The 15563-nt window shown below is 41.5% G+C and overlaps 1 protein-coding gene across 1 annotated transcript in view; it reads right to left on the minus strand.

The window, feature by feature from the left end:
- Positions 1 to 13701: 13701 nt before the first annotated feature.
- LOC145985636 (relaxin receptor 2-like) overlaps positions 13702 to 15563 on the minus strand; it is a 110549-nt gene continuing 108687 nt past the window's right edge. Inside the window, exon 21 of the mRNA XM_083119706.1 lies at positions 13702 to 15305. Within this exon, the coding sequence (XP_082975832.1) occupies positions 15178 to 15305 (128 nt within the window). The 3' untranslated portion in view covers positions 13702 to 15177. The remainder of the gene's footprint in view (positions 15306 to 15563) is intronic.

A 15563-nucleotide genomic window follows, 5' to 3' on the forward strand; every position in this document is an offset into this window, starting at 1 on the left:
CTCGTCGCCGCACAACCGCCAGGGGTGTGGGTGGAATGGGGGAGAAAACGATACATTGATACGTGTACGTACCAGCAAAGACGTGGATTCGCCCGGTTCCTGCTAGGGGGGTGGAGGCAACACAAACTCAAGGGGCCGGACGGTCGTGCCATCTGCATGTTATGCGGCGAAGAGGAGACGAGGGCTCACATCCTACACGAGTGTGTTTGGTCGGCACCCCTCAGAGAACGCAAATGGGGGGACAGTGCAAGGGACAGCATTGAGCAGACCATCCAGGCTATATGTAGGGAGGAGAGGAGTGGTATAACGAATGTAAATATCAAAGCCCTGGGCTCCTATTTTCATGCAGTTTGGAGGGAGCGCAGGAAAATGCTGCAAGGAGTCAGTGAAAGTGAAGGGTACGGAACAGCAGGGGCTCAAGCATAGGTGAAGAGTGTAATGTAGTGTTGTGAAAATGAACAATCTCAAATGCAAGAAGAGGACCACATTGCTATTTATATATGTATATAGTATGTAATTATTTTCCAACTGTTTCTGTTTATAAATGTTTCTGAATGTATGATAAATGGGGTGCATGTTTAAGGTCGGGGTGTTTATGTAACAATATTGTAAGATACGCACAGCCGAAGGGCTCGTACCAATATCAATAAATATCAATATTCCTACTTACGTATTCTGCATTCAGAAACATTGCTGAAGGTGGCATTTCGCTTATTTCACGGAAATAATCTATATTTTTGACGTATGAAGTAAGTTTTGTTAGTTTCTTTTTCCCTTCGGTAACACGCTAAATGGCAGTCACAGTTTCACTACCATAGTCGGCATGCAGTGTTTCCACCCCACTCCACCCAAAAATACCTACGTAGCCCCACAAACCATTGACGCATAGCCCCACGAACCATTCATACATAGCCCCACGAATCATTTCCGGTAAGGTTAGGTTAGGTTGGGTCACGTTTAGGTTAGAATAGATAAAAACTGGTTTAGAAAAAAATGCGTAGCCCCACAAATCATTGACACATAACCCCACGAACCATTGACACATAGCCCCACGAACCATTTGCGGAAACGTACCTTCTTCAGTTACAAAAACACGTGTTTGGAAACACTGACCGGGATTGCGTCATCACACACAGGCAACATCCGGCTGGAAGGAAATGGATGCAACAGCTTCCGTGCATCGGTCACACATTTATATCGAAAAATACGTTATTTACCGGCAAAATTTAATGAACGATGCGAGAAAACACTTCCTCGAACTTCCACAAGTCTAAAGAAACTGCATTCGGTAAGAAATTTCTCCTGTAAATTTTAAGATATCCGTTTTCCAGATACGGAAAGTTTACCCTAAAGTGTGCGGGAGTGTTAATAACAAGAAATTTGCTACAGAAAGAAGTAAGATAGTCCACTTACTTGGGATATATTGCACTCCCTTCCCCCGTAGTTGCTTGCAACTTTCATGGGCGTGAAAATTTTTTTTCTTCAAGAGTATAATATTGTTTCATACTGGCGATAAGATTCCGATACGTGAAATTACTGTAAGTTAAAGTATTAGAGGGGGGGGGGGCAACTGTCCCCTCGTGCGCACGCCTATGATTATCATGGTCGTTAGAAGACTATCTGCCACGTTCTGGCATTTTTTGGGTACCAGGAGGAAATTCTACTCTAACAACATAAAAAGTAAAATAAATCATACCTTCAAAAAGATGTTCAAAGCTTCATCATGAAGTGTCCTGAAGACCAAAACGTAAACAACTGAATGGATGAAATTCAACTTGAAGTCCTCACGCAATGCACTTTGGGAAGAAACAGTTGAATACGCAAAGACCGGTAAACAGATTCGTGGGCGTTATGGAAATCATATGACCATGATCAAACTACAACAACGCATCCAGGCAAATGGCGGACGTGTGCACATCGTTGACTGTGAAAGTATCAAGTAAGATAAAAATTCGTAGAGAACGCGGATTGATACATGGCCGTATTTAGAGGGGGGTTTCTGGGGTTCAACCCCCCCCCGAAACTTCTGACATGTTGGATTAATGGAAGTTCAGAAACCAAAATCTGTAACAAATTTTCAATTTCTTTTTCGAAGCATCACAAAAATACATGGAGACAATATTGAAACGATCGAGCTAGAATTTTCATACATTTGGAATTCTGAAACTTGAGTAAAACAGGATTTATTCTCAGAATCGACGCCCACCCGCGACCCCTCCATTATCACTTCTGCTGTCATCTTTCCAGTGTTGCTCCTGCGTCACAAGGAATATAGACTGAAGATTCCCTTATGATTATCCCAAAATTCCCTTTCCAGCTTTTAAATTCCCTGTCCGATAAAGTCGAAAATACCCCTTGATAGGAGTTCAAACCTAGGATCTCCAGTTTCGTAGCGCATTACGTTCGCGATTGAGGTTACAATCCATGCACCAGGCTAAGTTTTTAAAAAAGAATAACTGGTTCCACACTTTTCAAAATTCCAAAAATTTAATTTTAAAGTCAAACAACAAAAACTTTATGACTAAAATTTCCATCTAACTTTTAAAGCTTTTCTCTTGAAGGTATCTAAAGTTTAATGACGAAGTATAATAATTGTGCATTTCATTACACACTGTATGAAACGTTAAAAAAAACAAAAAGAAACTTGTGCTGGATATTCACTCATCTGCTGGATTGAGTAAGCCCCCTCAAGAATATAACAATAATATAATTATAATAATTATTAGTATTATTATTATGGAATAAAATTGTTTTATTATGATATTTTAATTATTATTGTAAATTATTGTTATTATTTCTATTATTCAAATTTCTGGCGACGCCCATGGGAACAATTATGAATGACCCCCCCCCCCCCCCCGAATTTTTTTCCTGACTACGGCCATGGATTGATAAGTATCTTTTTTCGATCTAAAATACATATAGATAATAGTATAACATTTCCACAATTCTGGGTATATTATTCCCTACGTACTAACAATGACATTTAACCCAAATAATGACATACTGAAACAAGCAATACTAAGCATTTTCCCAGACGAAGACAACAGCATGGACACACACAGTAGTAACACCAGAGTCACACAAAAACGAGGACGTAGTCCTACCAATAATAGTGAAAACATTACCAAGAGAAACCAAGTACGGCCAACTAACTTATATTATAATTCTCATCCAGGACCATACATAGTTATGATGGAACCTGTTCCAACATTCCAAGGAAATTTCACAGGCTTAAAATTAGGCAAAATGTTAAAACCATTTCATGACAACATAAATACAACAATCCAAGTAGGAAAAAATAGATACAAAATTTTCTTCAAGAATAGGGATACAGCTAATCAATTCGCCCAGGATCACCTTTTCTTAACTAAAAGTAACATTACAGCACATATCCCGTATGGCACCACTCAAAGGGAAGGGATTGTGTACGGAACAGATTTAGAATTATCTGAAGACGAGATTAATGAATCAACAAAAACAACAATACCTATACTCAAAATAGAAAGAATGGCCAGACGCATATACAATACAGAAACTGGACAAACAAAGTATGAACCTATCCGAATGATTAAAATAACTTTCCAAGGACAGATCCTACCGAAATATCTATACATCCTCAAACATAGGGTGCAAGTAACACCTAGCGTTCCAAATGTAAAACAATGCACCCAATGTTATCTATTTGGACATCTAAGAAAGCAGTGCAAGAGCAAGCCAAAATGTCCCAGGTGCGATAATCTGGAACACAACGAATCATACTTGTGCACCCAGAAATGCATCCACTGCGGGGGGGGGGGGGGGGTACCCTCTGCCAATGATAAAATATGCAACATGTGGGAAATTGAACGAGAAATAGCAAGATTAATGGCGTACGAAAATCTATCATGCCAACAAGCAAAAAGAAGATATTATAATCCAAATTTTCAAAACGCTCCCCTACCAACTAATAACTCCACATGTTTTCCCCCACTGAGCAAGGATAGTAGAACAGGCCCTCTACAACGAAAATAGATTAATCCTCCAGAACCCATAGAACCTGAGAATAGACCGAGAAGACAAGACACGTACGTTACGTGCTGGAAAGCCATACCACCCGTAACAGACCGCTCATATGCTACAAGCATCAAAAAATGGGGACCCAACTTCAGACTTCAACACCCGCCAACACCCATAGATCAAACCACCCAACAGAAAGATTGTATACCACAACAGATTTAATCAGAAGAACAACCCACAACCTCACATCATAGAAAGGAGGAAAAATCCATCAATCCAACACCAAACACAATACAGACAAAACAAGTACACACAGACACTACACAATCTGTACGCCCCACTAAACAACCAAATACTCTGTATAACACCCTAATCCAATTAAACAACCTCATAGGAACCATGTTACAAAATCAGCAACTATTAACCAACCCAGAAATGAGAACTCTTAGAACAACTATTACAGCTAGTTATATTTTTACTAGTGTTGCCCACGAGACGAGACTTTGGCCTGTCTCGTCTCGTAGAAATGCTGTCTCGTCTCGAAAATATTCGTTTGTCTCGGGACACATGATCAATCTCGTCTCGAATTTTTAAAAGCCTGTCCCGTCTCGTCCCGTGGGCAACACCAATTTTTACTTACTAATGGCGAATCATTTCAAAATTCCAACACCCACTGAAGTAAATACACTCAATTTTACACAAAACCCACACATCCTAAACAGTATTAGTAAGTTCATAAAGAAATCCCAAATCACCATATGAAAAAAAACAAAAAAAATTTATGTTATAAAATGTAACCCTCTGTATACAATTTTCTACATGTTTTTGTTTTTTCATCCCCACCAGGGAACAAGATACCTAGTAAGAAGACTCCTCGGTGTGCCTCGAAGGAGCGAAGAATAGGAAATGTTTAACTGTGTACTAACATTCCCAAACTGTGTGATCGTCTAGAATCAACTAACAGAACCACTCAACACACAATTTAGATCGAAGGAAAAAAACAAGTAAGAAGAAAAGTGAGAGTCTCAACTTGGCCAAAAGTCACCAAAACAGGCGAAGGCCATTAATGAAAGCAAGCAAGCAAACTACAAAAAAAGGCCTGGCAGCGACCTTCACGTATATATCCGCGCACACAGTGACCTAAACAGATATCACAATCAAGTAGACGCAATGGATAAACGAGCGAGAACGAAAGAACACGTCACACAGCAACGACTGCCGTATATACTGACTTGCACAAATCGGAAACAAAGGTCCTTAGTTTCAAAACCTGAATGTGAATCTACCCCGAGCAGTATTAGTTTTTCCTATACGAATGCGTACAGGTCTTGCAATAATGCACCCAAGTTCATAGTTAGTGCCTGCAACTTCCTATCAGTGTGGAGAACCTACACAATCAATCAAACATTTGTTACTCCAATGCCCCCTTCGGCAACAACATCGCAATACTCTCTATCTACAAGGCGTGGATACATTTCCGATGTCCCTTTCAACCATGTTATACGACCCACGGATTGCAGTCATGTGGATATTGTACGTACGTACTTTCCCGCAAACACAATTCGTAATGTGAACAAACCATTAAACAACAAATTACCCACGTGATCATAGGCGCAGATATCTTCCGAAATTTTGGGGAGGGGCGGGGCAAAGCTAAGTAAAGCATACGTACCAATTTCTCTCAGTTTGCGAGGGGGAAGTTGTTTTTTTTGTTTCTTTAATATTAAGGACCTAGGATTAAACATACTTCAGTTAACTTGGCAAAATTGTAATTACAATTAAGTAGTTCTGAAATCACAAACATCAAACTTGTATTAGCTGGACAAAAAATGCACTATATTTTGATTATGTAATTATAGAACATGATACTTTATGTGTAACTTTTGATTCAAAATTTATCGCATTCTCTTTATAATATATATTCCCACAATCCTTCATTGCAGTTTAATATCTTCACACATGCTGACACACACTTACGCACACGGCCCCGGCTTCGATACCGGGTGGAGGCACATATTGATTCGGATCCCACTAAACTGTAGGTCTAGTCCCGATTAGTCTCCCTGTACATAAGGTGGACTTCAACTCTAACTTCTGAAAACTCATACACACGCGGGCTTGACTTCGTTTGAAATGTTTGTTACGTATAATATAAATATACAGGGTGATTCTAAAGGTATAGTACAAACGAAAACCACAGATACCTCCCATGAAATAGAGACGAAAGTTCCCCTTCCACTTTGCCGAGAGATGCCTCCGTGAGGAGCTAGACAACACCGAAAACGTGTGAAAATGAACTTCACACCTCTGTACAGCCAGTACCAGTGAAGATAGAAAGGCAGAACAAACGAAGTCAAAAGGAACACCAAAGTCGCCCATCCGAAAAACACTAGGCGGCAGCTGCGCAACGCATGCGCATGGGGTTCCACAAAGGAAATAGGAGTGTCCCGCAAGACAAGTGAAGGGAAAGGGTAGCGATCGAAAACGGTAGGGACAAAAGAAGCAATGAAGCATGAAGTAACAATTGCACAGCGGCAAACAAAAACATGCAGCGCGTGGGGAGTCCCCAAACACAGTGGGGAGACACCGCAGCAAGAACAAAGCACGGTGCAACAAAAGAGAAAGAGGACCGGACGGGGAATGGTATCTGTCAAGGAGACAACAAATGCGGGACGAGGGATTCCCCGTAGCAGCACCGAGGGGATGTCACACAGAGGTCGTGCGCCAGCAGGACAAACACAGCAACTACGGGCACAGGAGGTTTATTGCCACGCAAAGGTGCACTTACAGATAGGAATAGTACGTAGTACGTAGTCGTACCCCGGACTGACGTTGTTACAAAAGTTGCTCAAATTGACGACCACCACATTCAATGCAGGCATTGCAGCGTCGCAGGAAATTCTGGCGAACCCTATCAAAAATCCCTGGCATGGTACACACCTCGGCCGATGCTGCAAGTATCCGCGCTACCAATGTTTCCTTGTCAGGCACCGGGGTCTCGTAGACGAGTGTTTTCACATAGCCACACAAGAAGAAATACATTGGTGTGAGGTCAGGCGAACGGGCGGGCCAGGGGACGGGGCCCTCTCTGCCGATCCAGCGCTGTGGGTAGGTATGGTGCAAAAGGGTTCGCACTGTGCCATCAAAATGTGCAGGCGCTCTATCCAATTGAAACCACATACGATGTCGCACGTTGAGGAGTACATCTTCTAGCAGCTCTGGAAGGACTGATGCAAGAAAGGTGCGATAGAGGTGGCCATTTAAACGTGGTGGCAGCAGGTATGGACCGATAATCTGTTCATCGATGATACCTGCCCAGATATTCACTGCAAACTGGATCTGATGGTGCACCTCGACTGCTGCATGTGGATTTTCATAATCCCACACATGGCTGTTTCGGCAATTGAAGATGCCCTCACGGGTGAATGTTGCCTCGTCCGTGAAAAGCACATGGCGCAAAAAACGGGGATCGTCGGTACAAAACTGCAACAGTCGTCGACAGAATTCCACACGTCGTGGGTAATCCCCAGCCTGCAACGCGTGGACTCGCTGTGGATGATAGGGATACAGCAGATCATCATGAAGGACACGCCACACTGTCGACTGTGATACTCCCACTGCACGTGCAATGCTAGTGCTAGTGGACGGTGTGTCGTCCACGCGAGCAAGTACGTCCTCCTCGACCGCCGCGGTGCGCACATGTCTTGGGTGACCGACATGATGGCCTGCACGTAACATACCCGATTCACCAAGGGTACGGTGCACGTTCGAAAACAACCTGTTGTCGGGTTGTCGCCTCTCCGGATACCGTCCGCGATAAAGGCGTGCAGCTGCTCGGCCATTGCCATCTGCAAGGCCGTAGACAAAATGCATGTCCCTCAGTTCTACAAATGTGTAGCGTTCCATGGTACGGTGAGGATAGTGCCAATTATGGAATACTGTACTGCAGTGCACAGGTGGCACACACACACACACACACACACACACTGGTCACAACGGCTTCGAAACAACGTACTCAATTGTCGTACGTCAAGCACACCACCACCGCACCGGCTCTTTCACTGACACGCTCCCTGACGCTGCACTTCCAATCAGCCCACACGTCCGCACGGCGCTGTGGTACAATCAGCTGACGTTCCTGAGCCACCCGTGCCTGAGCTCTTCACTACCTGACCACTGCCGTCAGGTGGGGCCATGTACTCTGGGGCCTTGTCATCGTGGAACACATGTAGCGTCCTTCATTCTTGCCCCATTCACCCACAACACGTACTTCGTCCGTCTTGCTCGAGCCGACGGGGAGCACTACGTACGATCGTGTGGTGTTTGTGTACACCAATGTGGGGTAACCCAGCAATTGAACAGACGTGCATACCCCCACGTAGCTTCATTACACGATTGTCCCACGCAGTTTATCTGTCCAGCCTTGCTCGGCCCGGTCTCACACCCACGCGGCAGTGTGCGGCTGCGTTGGTGTGAGGCCACGCTTGGTTTCGGAACGGAAGGCTGCGGTCGAGGAGGGACTCGAGTTGTTTGGCTGGGGTTGCGCTCGGAAGCAAGCAGCCGCGTCAGGTCTGGGAACGGTGGACCTGGTGATCGGGATGGAAACATTCCGACCTCGTCCATTAGTGTCGTCCACCGTACGGAGTGGTGGGGTCCGTACGACACTCCAGCAGTCTTTCGCCCGCTCCCACCCAGCGATGTGCCTCCGGCTTCATTTCTAAGAGGCTGATTGGGCCCCATCACGACGTTTGTTACAACGTCAGTACGGGGAATGTGGCCCTATCTGTACGTGCACCTTTCATTAGCAATAACCTCCTGTGCCCGTAGTTTCTGTGTTTGTCCTGCTGGCGCACGACCTCTGTGTGACATCCCCTCGGTGCTGCTACGGGGAATCCCTCGTCCCGCATTTGTTGTCTCCTTGGCAGGCACCATTCCCCGTCCGGTCCTCTTTCTCTTTTGTTGCACCGTGCTTTGTTCTTGCTGCGGTGTCTCCCCACTGTGTTTTGGGGACTCCCCTTGCGCTGCACCGCCAGCGCCGCCATTTCTGCCCCGAACCATGTACGCGTCTGTTGCCTGTCGAGTGTCACGGACCACTTTGCTTGCATTCTCGGTGTGTTTTTACATCCTACGTCGTCCTCCCGTGGTTCTGCAACCCCGCACTACTTTTCTCGAATGCACTGCTTCAGTCATGGTGTTTGTTTCCCGCTGTGCAATTTTTACTTCATGCTTCATAGCTTCTTTTCTCCCTACCGTTGTCGATCGCTACCCTTTCCCTTCACTTGTCTTGCGGGACACTCCTATTTCCTTTGTGGAACCCCATGCGCATGCGTTGCGCAGCTGCCGCCTAGTGTTTTTCGGATGGGCGACTTTGGTGTTCCTTTTGACTTCGTTTGTTCTGCCTTTCTATCTTCACTGGTACTGGCTGTACAGAGGTGTGAAGTTCATTTTCACACGTTTTCGGTGTTGTCTAGCTCCTCACGGAGGCATCTCTCGGCAAAGTGGAAGGGGAACTTTCGTCTCTATTTCATGGGAGGTATATGTGGTTTTCGTTTGTACTATACCTTTAGAATCACCTTGTATAACACTGCAACTTCCCAGCCACAGCAATGCAGAATCAAGTAACACATTCTTGTTCACAGGTGTAAATAAAATAGTACTAATCCTGAAATTTCAAATTTTTCAACGTGTTCTTGACTTTTCTGAAGGTAATGGTTCTTCTATCGCAGCGTTCGAATAAATCCTTCGTGATATCTTTACTGTCCCTCTTATCCAGCTTTTCCTTGTGTACGTTACACATTACCACAGAGTTAAGACTGAGGTTGCTGCATTTCATAAGTGAAAATCCGGGACTCCGCTGACCGGAAGCCTGTAGGTGTGGAAGGGGGGCGGGCCCCCATAAAGTATGTTAACCTCACCATAATTTTTATGGCTATACACTCTAACTGCCGTAGGGTTCCAAAGATGGTAAGGTATTTCAGAAACTACTGTGTATTTTGAAGGACGCGGAGGACAATAAAAACACCACCTTGTAGTGTAATTTTGGAAGACACGTTTTTGCAGCAGAAACCATTGATTTAGAGTTTTATGTCCACTTTATGCATAGTAAGGCTAATCGGGACTGGACCTACAGTTTAAAGTGGGATCCGAACCACTATGTGCCTCCTCCGGGTATCGAACCCGGAACCCCTTGATTTACAAGGCGACGACTCTACCACTGCGCCATCGGGGAGGTGCAACAGAAACCACAAAAATTCAAGACTTAAAAAATAATTCTCAGATAATCGTTTTTTTACCTTACATAATATATTCTTGCATATGAATGTAATTAATAAATATGCTAACGATATTCATGAAAGTATAGTCTTCCAATCCAATTCCGGAACATTAATGCGTCCTGAAATACTTTTCAGGTCACCGGGATAAATCAAACCATTCCGGGACTGTCCCGGAAAATCCTGGACGAATAGCATCCCTAGTTAAAAAATATTAAGATCGAGCTCAAAATAAACAATTTGCTCATTGTTAGGAATAACACTGCTAAAAATCTTGGTCTGATTTTTGACGAAATTTTTGATTGGACAGAACATGTAAAGACGCAATGTAGGAAAGCTTATGGAACACTTAGGAATCTGAATCGTTTCCGTGACTTCCTCCCTGCGGAATGCAAGCTAAGACTCATCCAAGCATTAATCTACCCATTGTTCGACTATTGTGATAATGTTTACGGCCCGCAACTCTCGCAAAAGCTCAGTAAAAAAATACAAATGGTGCAAAATGCGTGCTTCCCATAAATTTTTCAAGCAAAAAGATCCGATCATATTCTTCCATTCTTAAATAATAATCAGGTTCTTACCATGGCAAACAGAAGGAAGTTGCACTGTCTCTGTTTCATACACCGCATACTGACAGAAGGTAAACCGCAGTACCTGTTTGAGAAGATGCATTCCCGTAGGGAAATCCATCAGTATGTTACCCGTAAGCGGAACAACTTCGATTTACCCAATCACTCTACCACGGCCTACAAATCATGGAATGCATTGCCCGCAATTATCGCTAGTGTAAACAACCCATTAAATTTCAAAGGTAAAATAAAAGATCTGCTGTTAATGGAACAATGGCAGAGTCGGGGCACATATTGAAGGTATCAAGTCACTCACTATAAGGAATTGTATTATTGTATTATTATTACTATTGTCTTTTGTATTTCTAGTTACACTTTTTTTTTGTATGCAACTAATTCCTATGTATTTTTTCTTTCTTCATTTTTTTTTGTATCTGTTTTTTTTACGTTTAGCTTACTGCTCCATAAGTTATATAAACTTATGGATTATCATATTGACAAGGGTTAGGTAGCAGAGCAGCCCTTGGCTGAACCTCGCCCGCTGAATAAAGACAATTTATTATTATTATTATTAACGTACTTCTTAAATAGCATCTGACACGATGCAAAGCACGAACTACGTTCAGCCTCTCAAAAAGAAGCAGTCAGTGTCAAAAGCTAGCGCACTAGTCTCTACTTCTCTAAATACAGTAAAACCTGTCTATTCCGGAACATGGTGGTTCCGAGCAAAATTTTCCGTCTTAACAGTTTTTATTCTTATACAGGGTTGACTTTAAATACAGCATACAGCGCTGCAGGAAATAATGGAAAGACAGATTTACATTTCGCATTAGGCTACTTATAATGTAGAGTATTAATGCATGTACGTACATGAATAAAAATGCGATACAATCGCAATAAGCATAGCAGAGATTACAATTATGTAACTACACAATATGTTGGTACACTTTTTACAGTATTGTAAGAACGTACAGTACGTACTTATGTATCTTTTCCCCACAGCTGCTTCAAAGTTGGTTGACATGTTTTGGTCACAACACGACCAAGTACATAGTTCTCTACATCTTGCAAGAGTTGTATCAATTCAGAGTTGTTGCGAGAAGCAGTGAATTCTTGTAGTTCGTTGACATTGAAGAGTGCATGTTTGTAACTGGACATCTTCAACTCGCGTGGCATTTCTTCTTCCCCTCCTTCAACCTCTTCTACAGCATTTTCTTCTTCTTCTTCAATGTGCTGCAGATGTAATGAATCGACAGCTTTCTCTACGTCCTGTCCTGTTGCCAATTCGCTGTCGAAATTTATTATGTCCTCAGCTGCAATTGATAAATTAGCCTGTTTACAAATGTCGGCAATGCAACCTAAGTTCTCCTCGACTTGATCATGCTCGACAGTTGTGTCCTCGCAAGGGAAACCTGCTTTTACGAAGCATTTCTTTACTGTTTCTGGGGTGACTTTCTTCATTGCTTGGTGAATCCATTCATCAATTTCTCATATCATCACTCACCCCCATCTTCGCAAATTAGCCAAAAGCGGCACAAAAATCTAAGTAAAATGGACACTCACAAACATCCATGCCCATGCCAGGATTCGAACCCGGGACCCCTGGCGTCGTAGAGCGATGTGCATAGAGGGAAACAGAAAGATGGAATAAGAGAGGTGAAGAAAGATTGAGATAAAAGTGAAGAAAAAGAAAGAAACAAGGAGAGATAACAAGAAAAATAGAAAGATGACGAAAGAACAGAGGAGAAATAGACAAAGAAAGGTGGAGAAAGAGGGTAAGAGATGAAAGAAAGAAACGGAATCGTAGCAGCTATGAGTATTGTAGCGCATTCTTTCATACCGACAATGTTACCGATAAGCGAGTGGCAACAGAGGCGTGTTCCACTTACAGTATTGCATTGTTTTCTTGCGAGCGAAAAAAATAAAGGATGAAATTTCCGTCTTACTGAGAATAAAAACCTCTCGTTGGTCTTTAAATGGTGTTCCGTTTCCGCCTTAAGCAGGTCCTTTTCAGGAATAAAATCGGCCCGTTTCGGGACTCTTTTTCCGTAGAGGTTCCGGGATATACAGTTTTTACTGTACTTCTCTTACCGAAGGACAATAATAATGCAAACATTGTAAAACTCAATAATAAAGCTAACAATAACCTTCAAAATGACTATGAATAAAGCCTGGGTAATGGACTTCGTAAGACTAGGCGGGAAGAATTTTATTGGCAACTCTATAAATGAAGATTAAATTGCAAAGTGAAACCAATATGAACGAAATTTATAAATATTATATGGAAGGATTATCCTGATCTAGGGTTAAACATAATTTGACATTATCCATTGTCTAGTGCCTTTAATTATACTTATTCAAATAATGTTGAAAGTTATACATTGAGTCCCTTATAGTCGGGGGGGGGGGGCAAACGAAAACTGGAGAGGCCCGGGCCCCCCGCCCCCGGATTCGGCGCCCCTGCACGTGTACCCAGACATGGAACTAAGAAGCGGAAGAATGGACTTCTCACAACTAGAAACTCTGGTTGGAAATCGCTTGTAGGCGGTTTGGGCCAAACAAAGAATACGACGACAAAAGCATATGAGAAGCCTTCTTATAGCGAGAAAATTTGCGATATTTTATGCGTACACATTCCTCATATTATCACGATAATCATACTTTAAATCTCTTCGGAAAAGGAAAAATATAATATAAATATAAATTCCAATACACAAAATTTTTACACTTACAATATGGACATACTGAATGAAACTCGCTTCTAACTTTCACTTTTATTACACAAAAACGATTACAAACAAAATTATCACAGAACATTGATTTGTTTCCTGCAGATCAATTGATCTTACATAAAACGTATTTTTTACAGTTTGTACTCATGTTTTCCTTTCCATAAAATATACATATATTACACACAAGCTCTCATAGATAGGACATACTGCATCTCGTACATTAAAAATACACCACAATTATTTACAAATTGGAAATAGTTCTTAGCAGTACTAGTACATGAATGAAACGCGACAAGCCATAATGAACAAAATAGCATATTCCAAATTGTACATTATAACTCTCCTATACTAATCCATACTATATTTGTTTAGCTTTCCTTTGTGTAAATCTTGAACCTGAGTGTTACTTTACCTACAGAACCTTTTTAAAAGTATGGCAAACTAAATTATTGTAAACAAAAATGTCACAATAAAATATTTTACATTTATAATCTGTGAGCAATCGAACAATTGGACTCTAATACTTTTCAAAAGTATTCAAATTAATGCAGGAGATATCATCTTAGTGGCTACTGGAGTCCAATACTTGGAAATTTTGAAAGGATTTTTTTCTTAACCCTCATGATTGTGCGTTGAATTTGGCAATGCACTTCTAAGTAAGTTTGCTATTTTAAGGAAATGAATTAATACGAATCAACTAGAATTCTTAAAAGTATTTCGTTACAGTGACATACAGTGTACACTTTATGCAAAATTTAGATCATGTAAATGACTATTTATAATCAACTAGTTGCCAACTAGAAGGGGACATTTTTAATGGAAATTATTGATTTTTAAAAAAATTCTGAACAGTCTTTCTACAGCAAAAATGAGTAAAATTTGTTTATAAATATAGCAGTGACCTTTTTCCCTAGCTTTATGACAAGTTTTATTTGTGAAAACACACTATGTAGAGCAGGTGACTACATTTTCGGTAAATATTTTGTAGCAATAAATAGAAAAATGATGATAATGTGATGAATTTTACGATTTTGAAGTTGTGCAGTCTTAAATTTTGAAAAAGCTTATTTTGTAAATATGAAAAAAGGTTTTCTTAATAGATAGATATTACCATAAAGAGTGGGGGAAATATATATATGACCTTTTTTTTTATTTGTCGATGCTTTATAATTTAATATTTTGCTCTATGTTTTTTTAACAGGATATCCGATTCAAAGTAGATATAAAAAATCCTCCCATTTCAGATTACTACTTTGCTTCGAGTCTCTGGTGGAACGCCATAAAAAAAAAACATGTTTTGGCACATGCTACAGAGTAGTCAGAAACGAACGTAATGCAGTGTTCTACAATGTTTTACATCCACCGTCAAATACTTACTTCACAGCGAAATGCTGACAGGGAGTCATGAACAGCTCTTTGCACATCTTAAACAATGGAACACCGCATCCTATACAAGAAATAAGTGTCATGACCTGTTCTCGAATACTATGAGATCATTTGAGCCCTTCGCTTACCTCGTTAATTACTTAATAACAGCAATGAAATTAGGCACTTCATCGAATCTGATAGATTCCAACCGAGCATCGCATCGCTACTGCGAAGTCTTTACATTACATTGCCAACTGTAAGCCCCATTAGGTTGTCGCTTTCCAGGTGGTCGTCTTGTTCGTGAGGTTTGGAATTTGTCAGAGGCAGTATGGCCCTTGGATTTGAGAGTCTTGAGCTTTCAGTGTCTGCAAAGACGATAGAACAATTGGTCTCTTTCTTGAACTTGGCGAATATACTTATTACAACATTTCTTAGACAATTTGTTTCAATGAACTGATTTGGCGTTGAAGTTTATTGAACACATGTGAAGGAAAATTAATTCGAAAACACAAAAGAAGTAAAAATATGATCCTGGCCGTACACAAAACAATAGAAATCTTAAAATATGTTAGAAATTAAGCTACAACAAAAAAATGTACATTGTATGATGGTTACTATTAGAC

This window comes from Lepisma saccharinum, chromosome 3 (assembly GCF_977018435.1).
Source record: "Lepisma saccharinum chromosome 3, izLepSacc3.1, whole genome shotgun sequence".
Lineage (NCBI taxonomy): Eukaryota > Metazoa > Arthropoda > Insecta > Zygentoma > Lepismatidae > Lepisma > Lepisma saccharinum.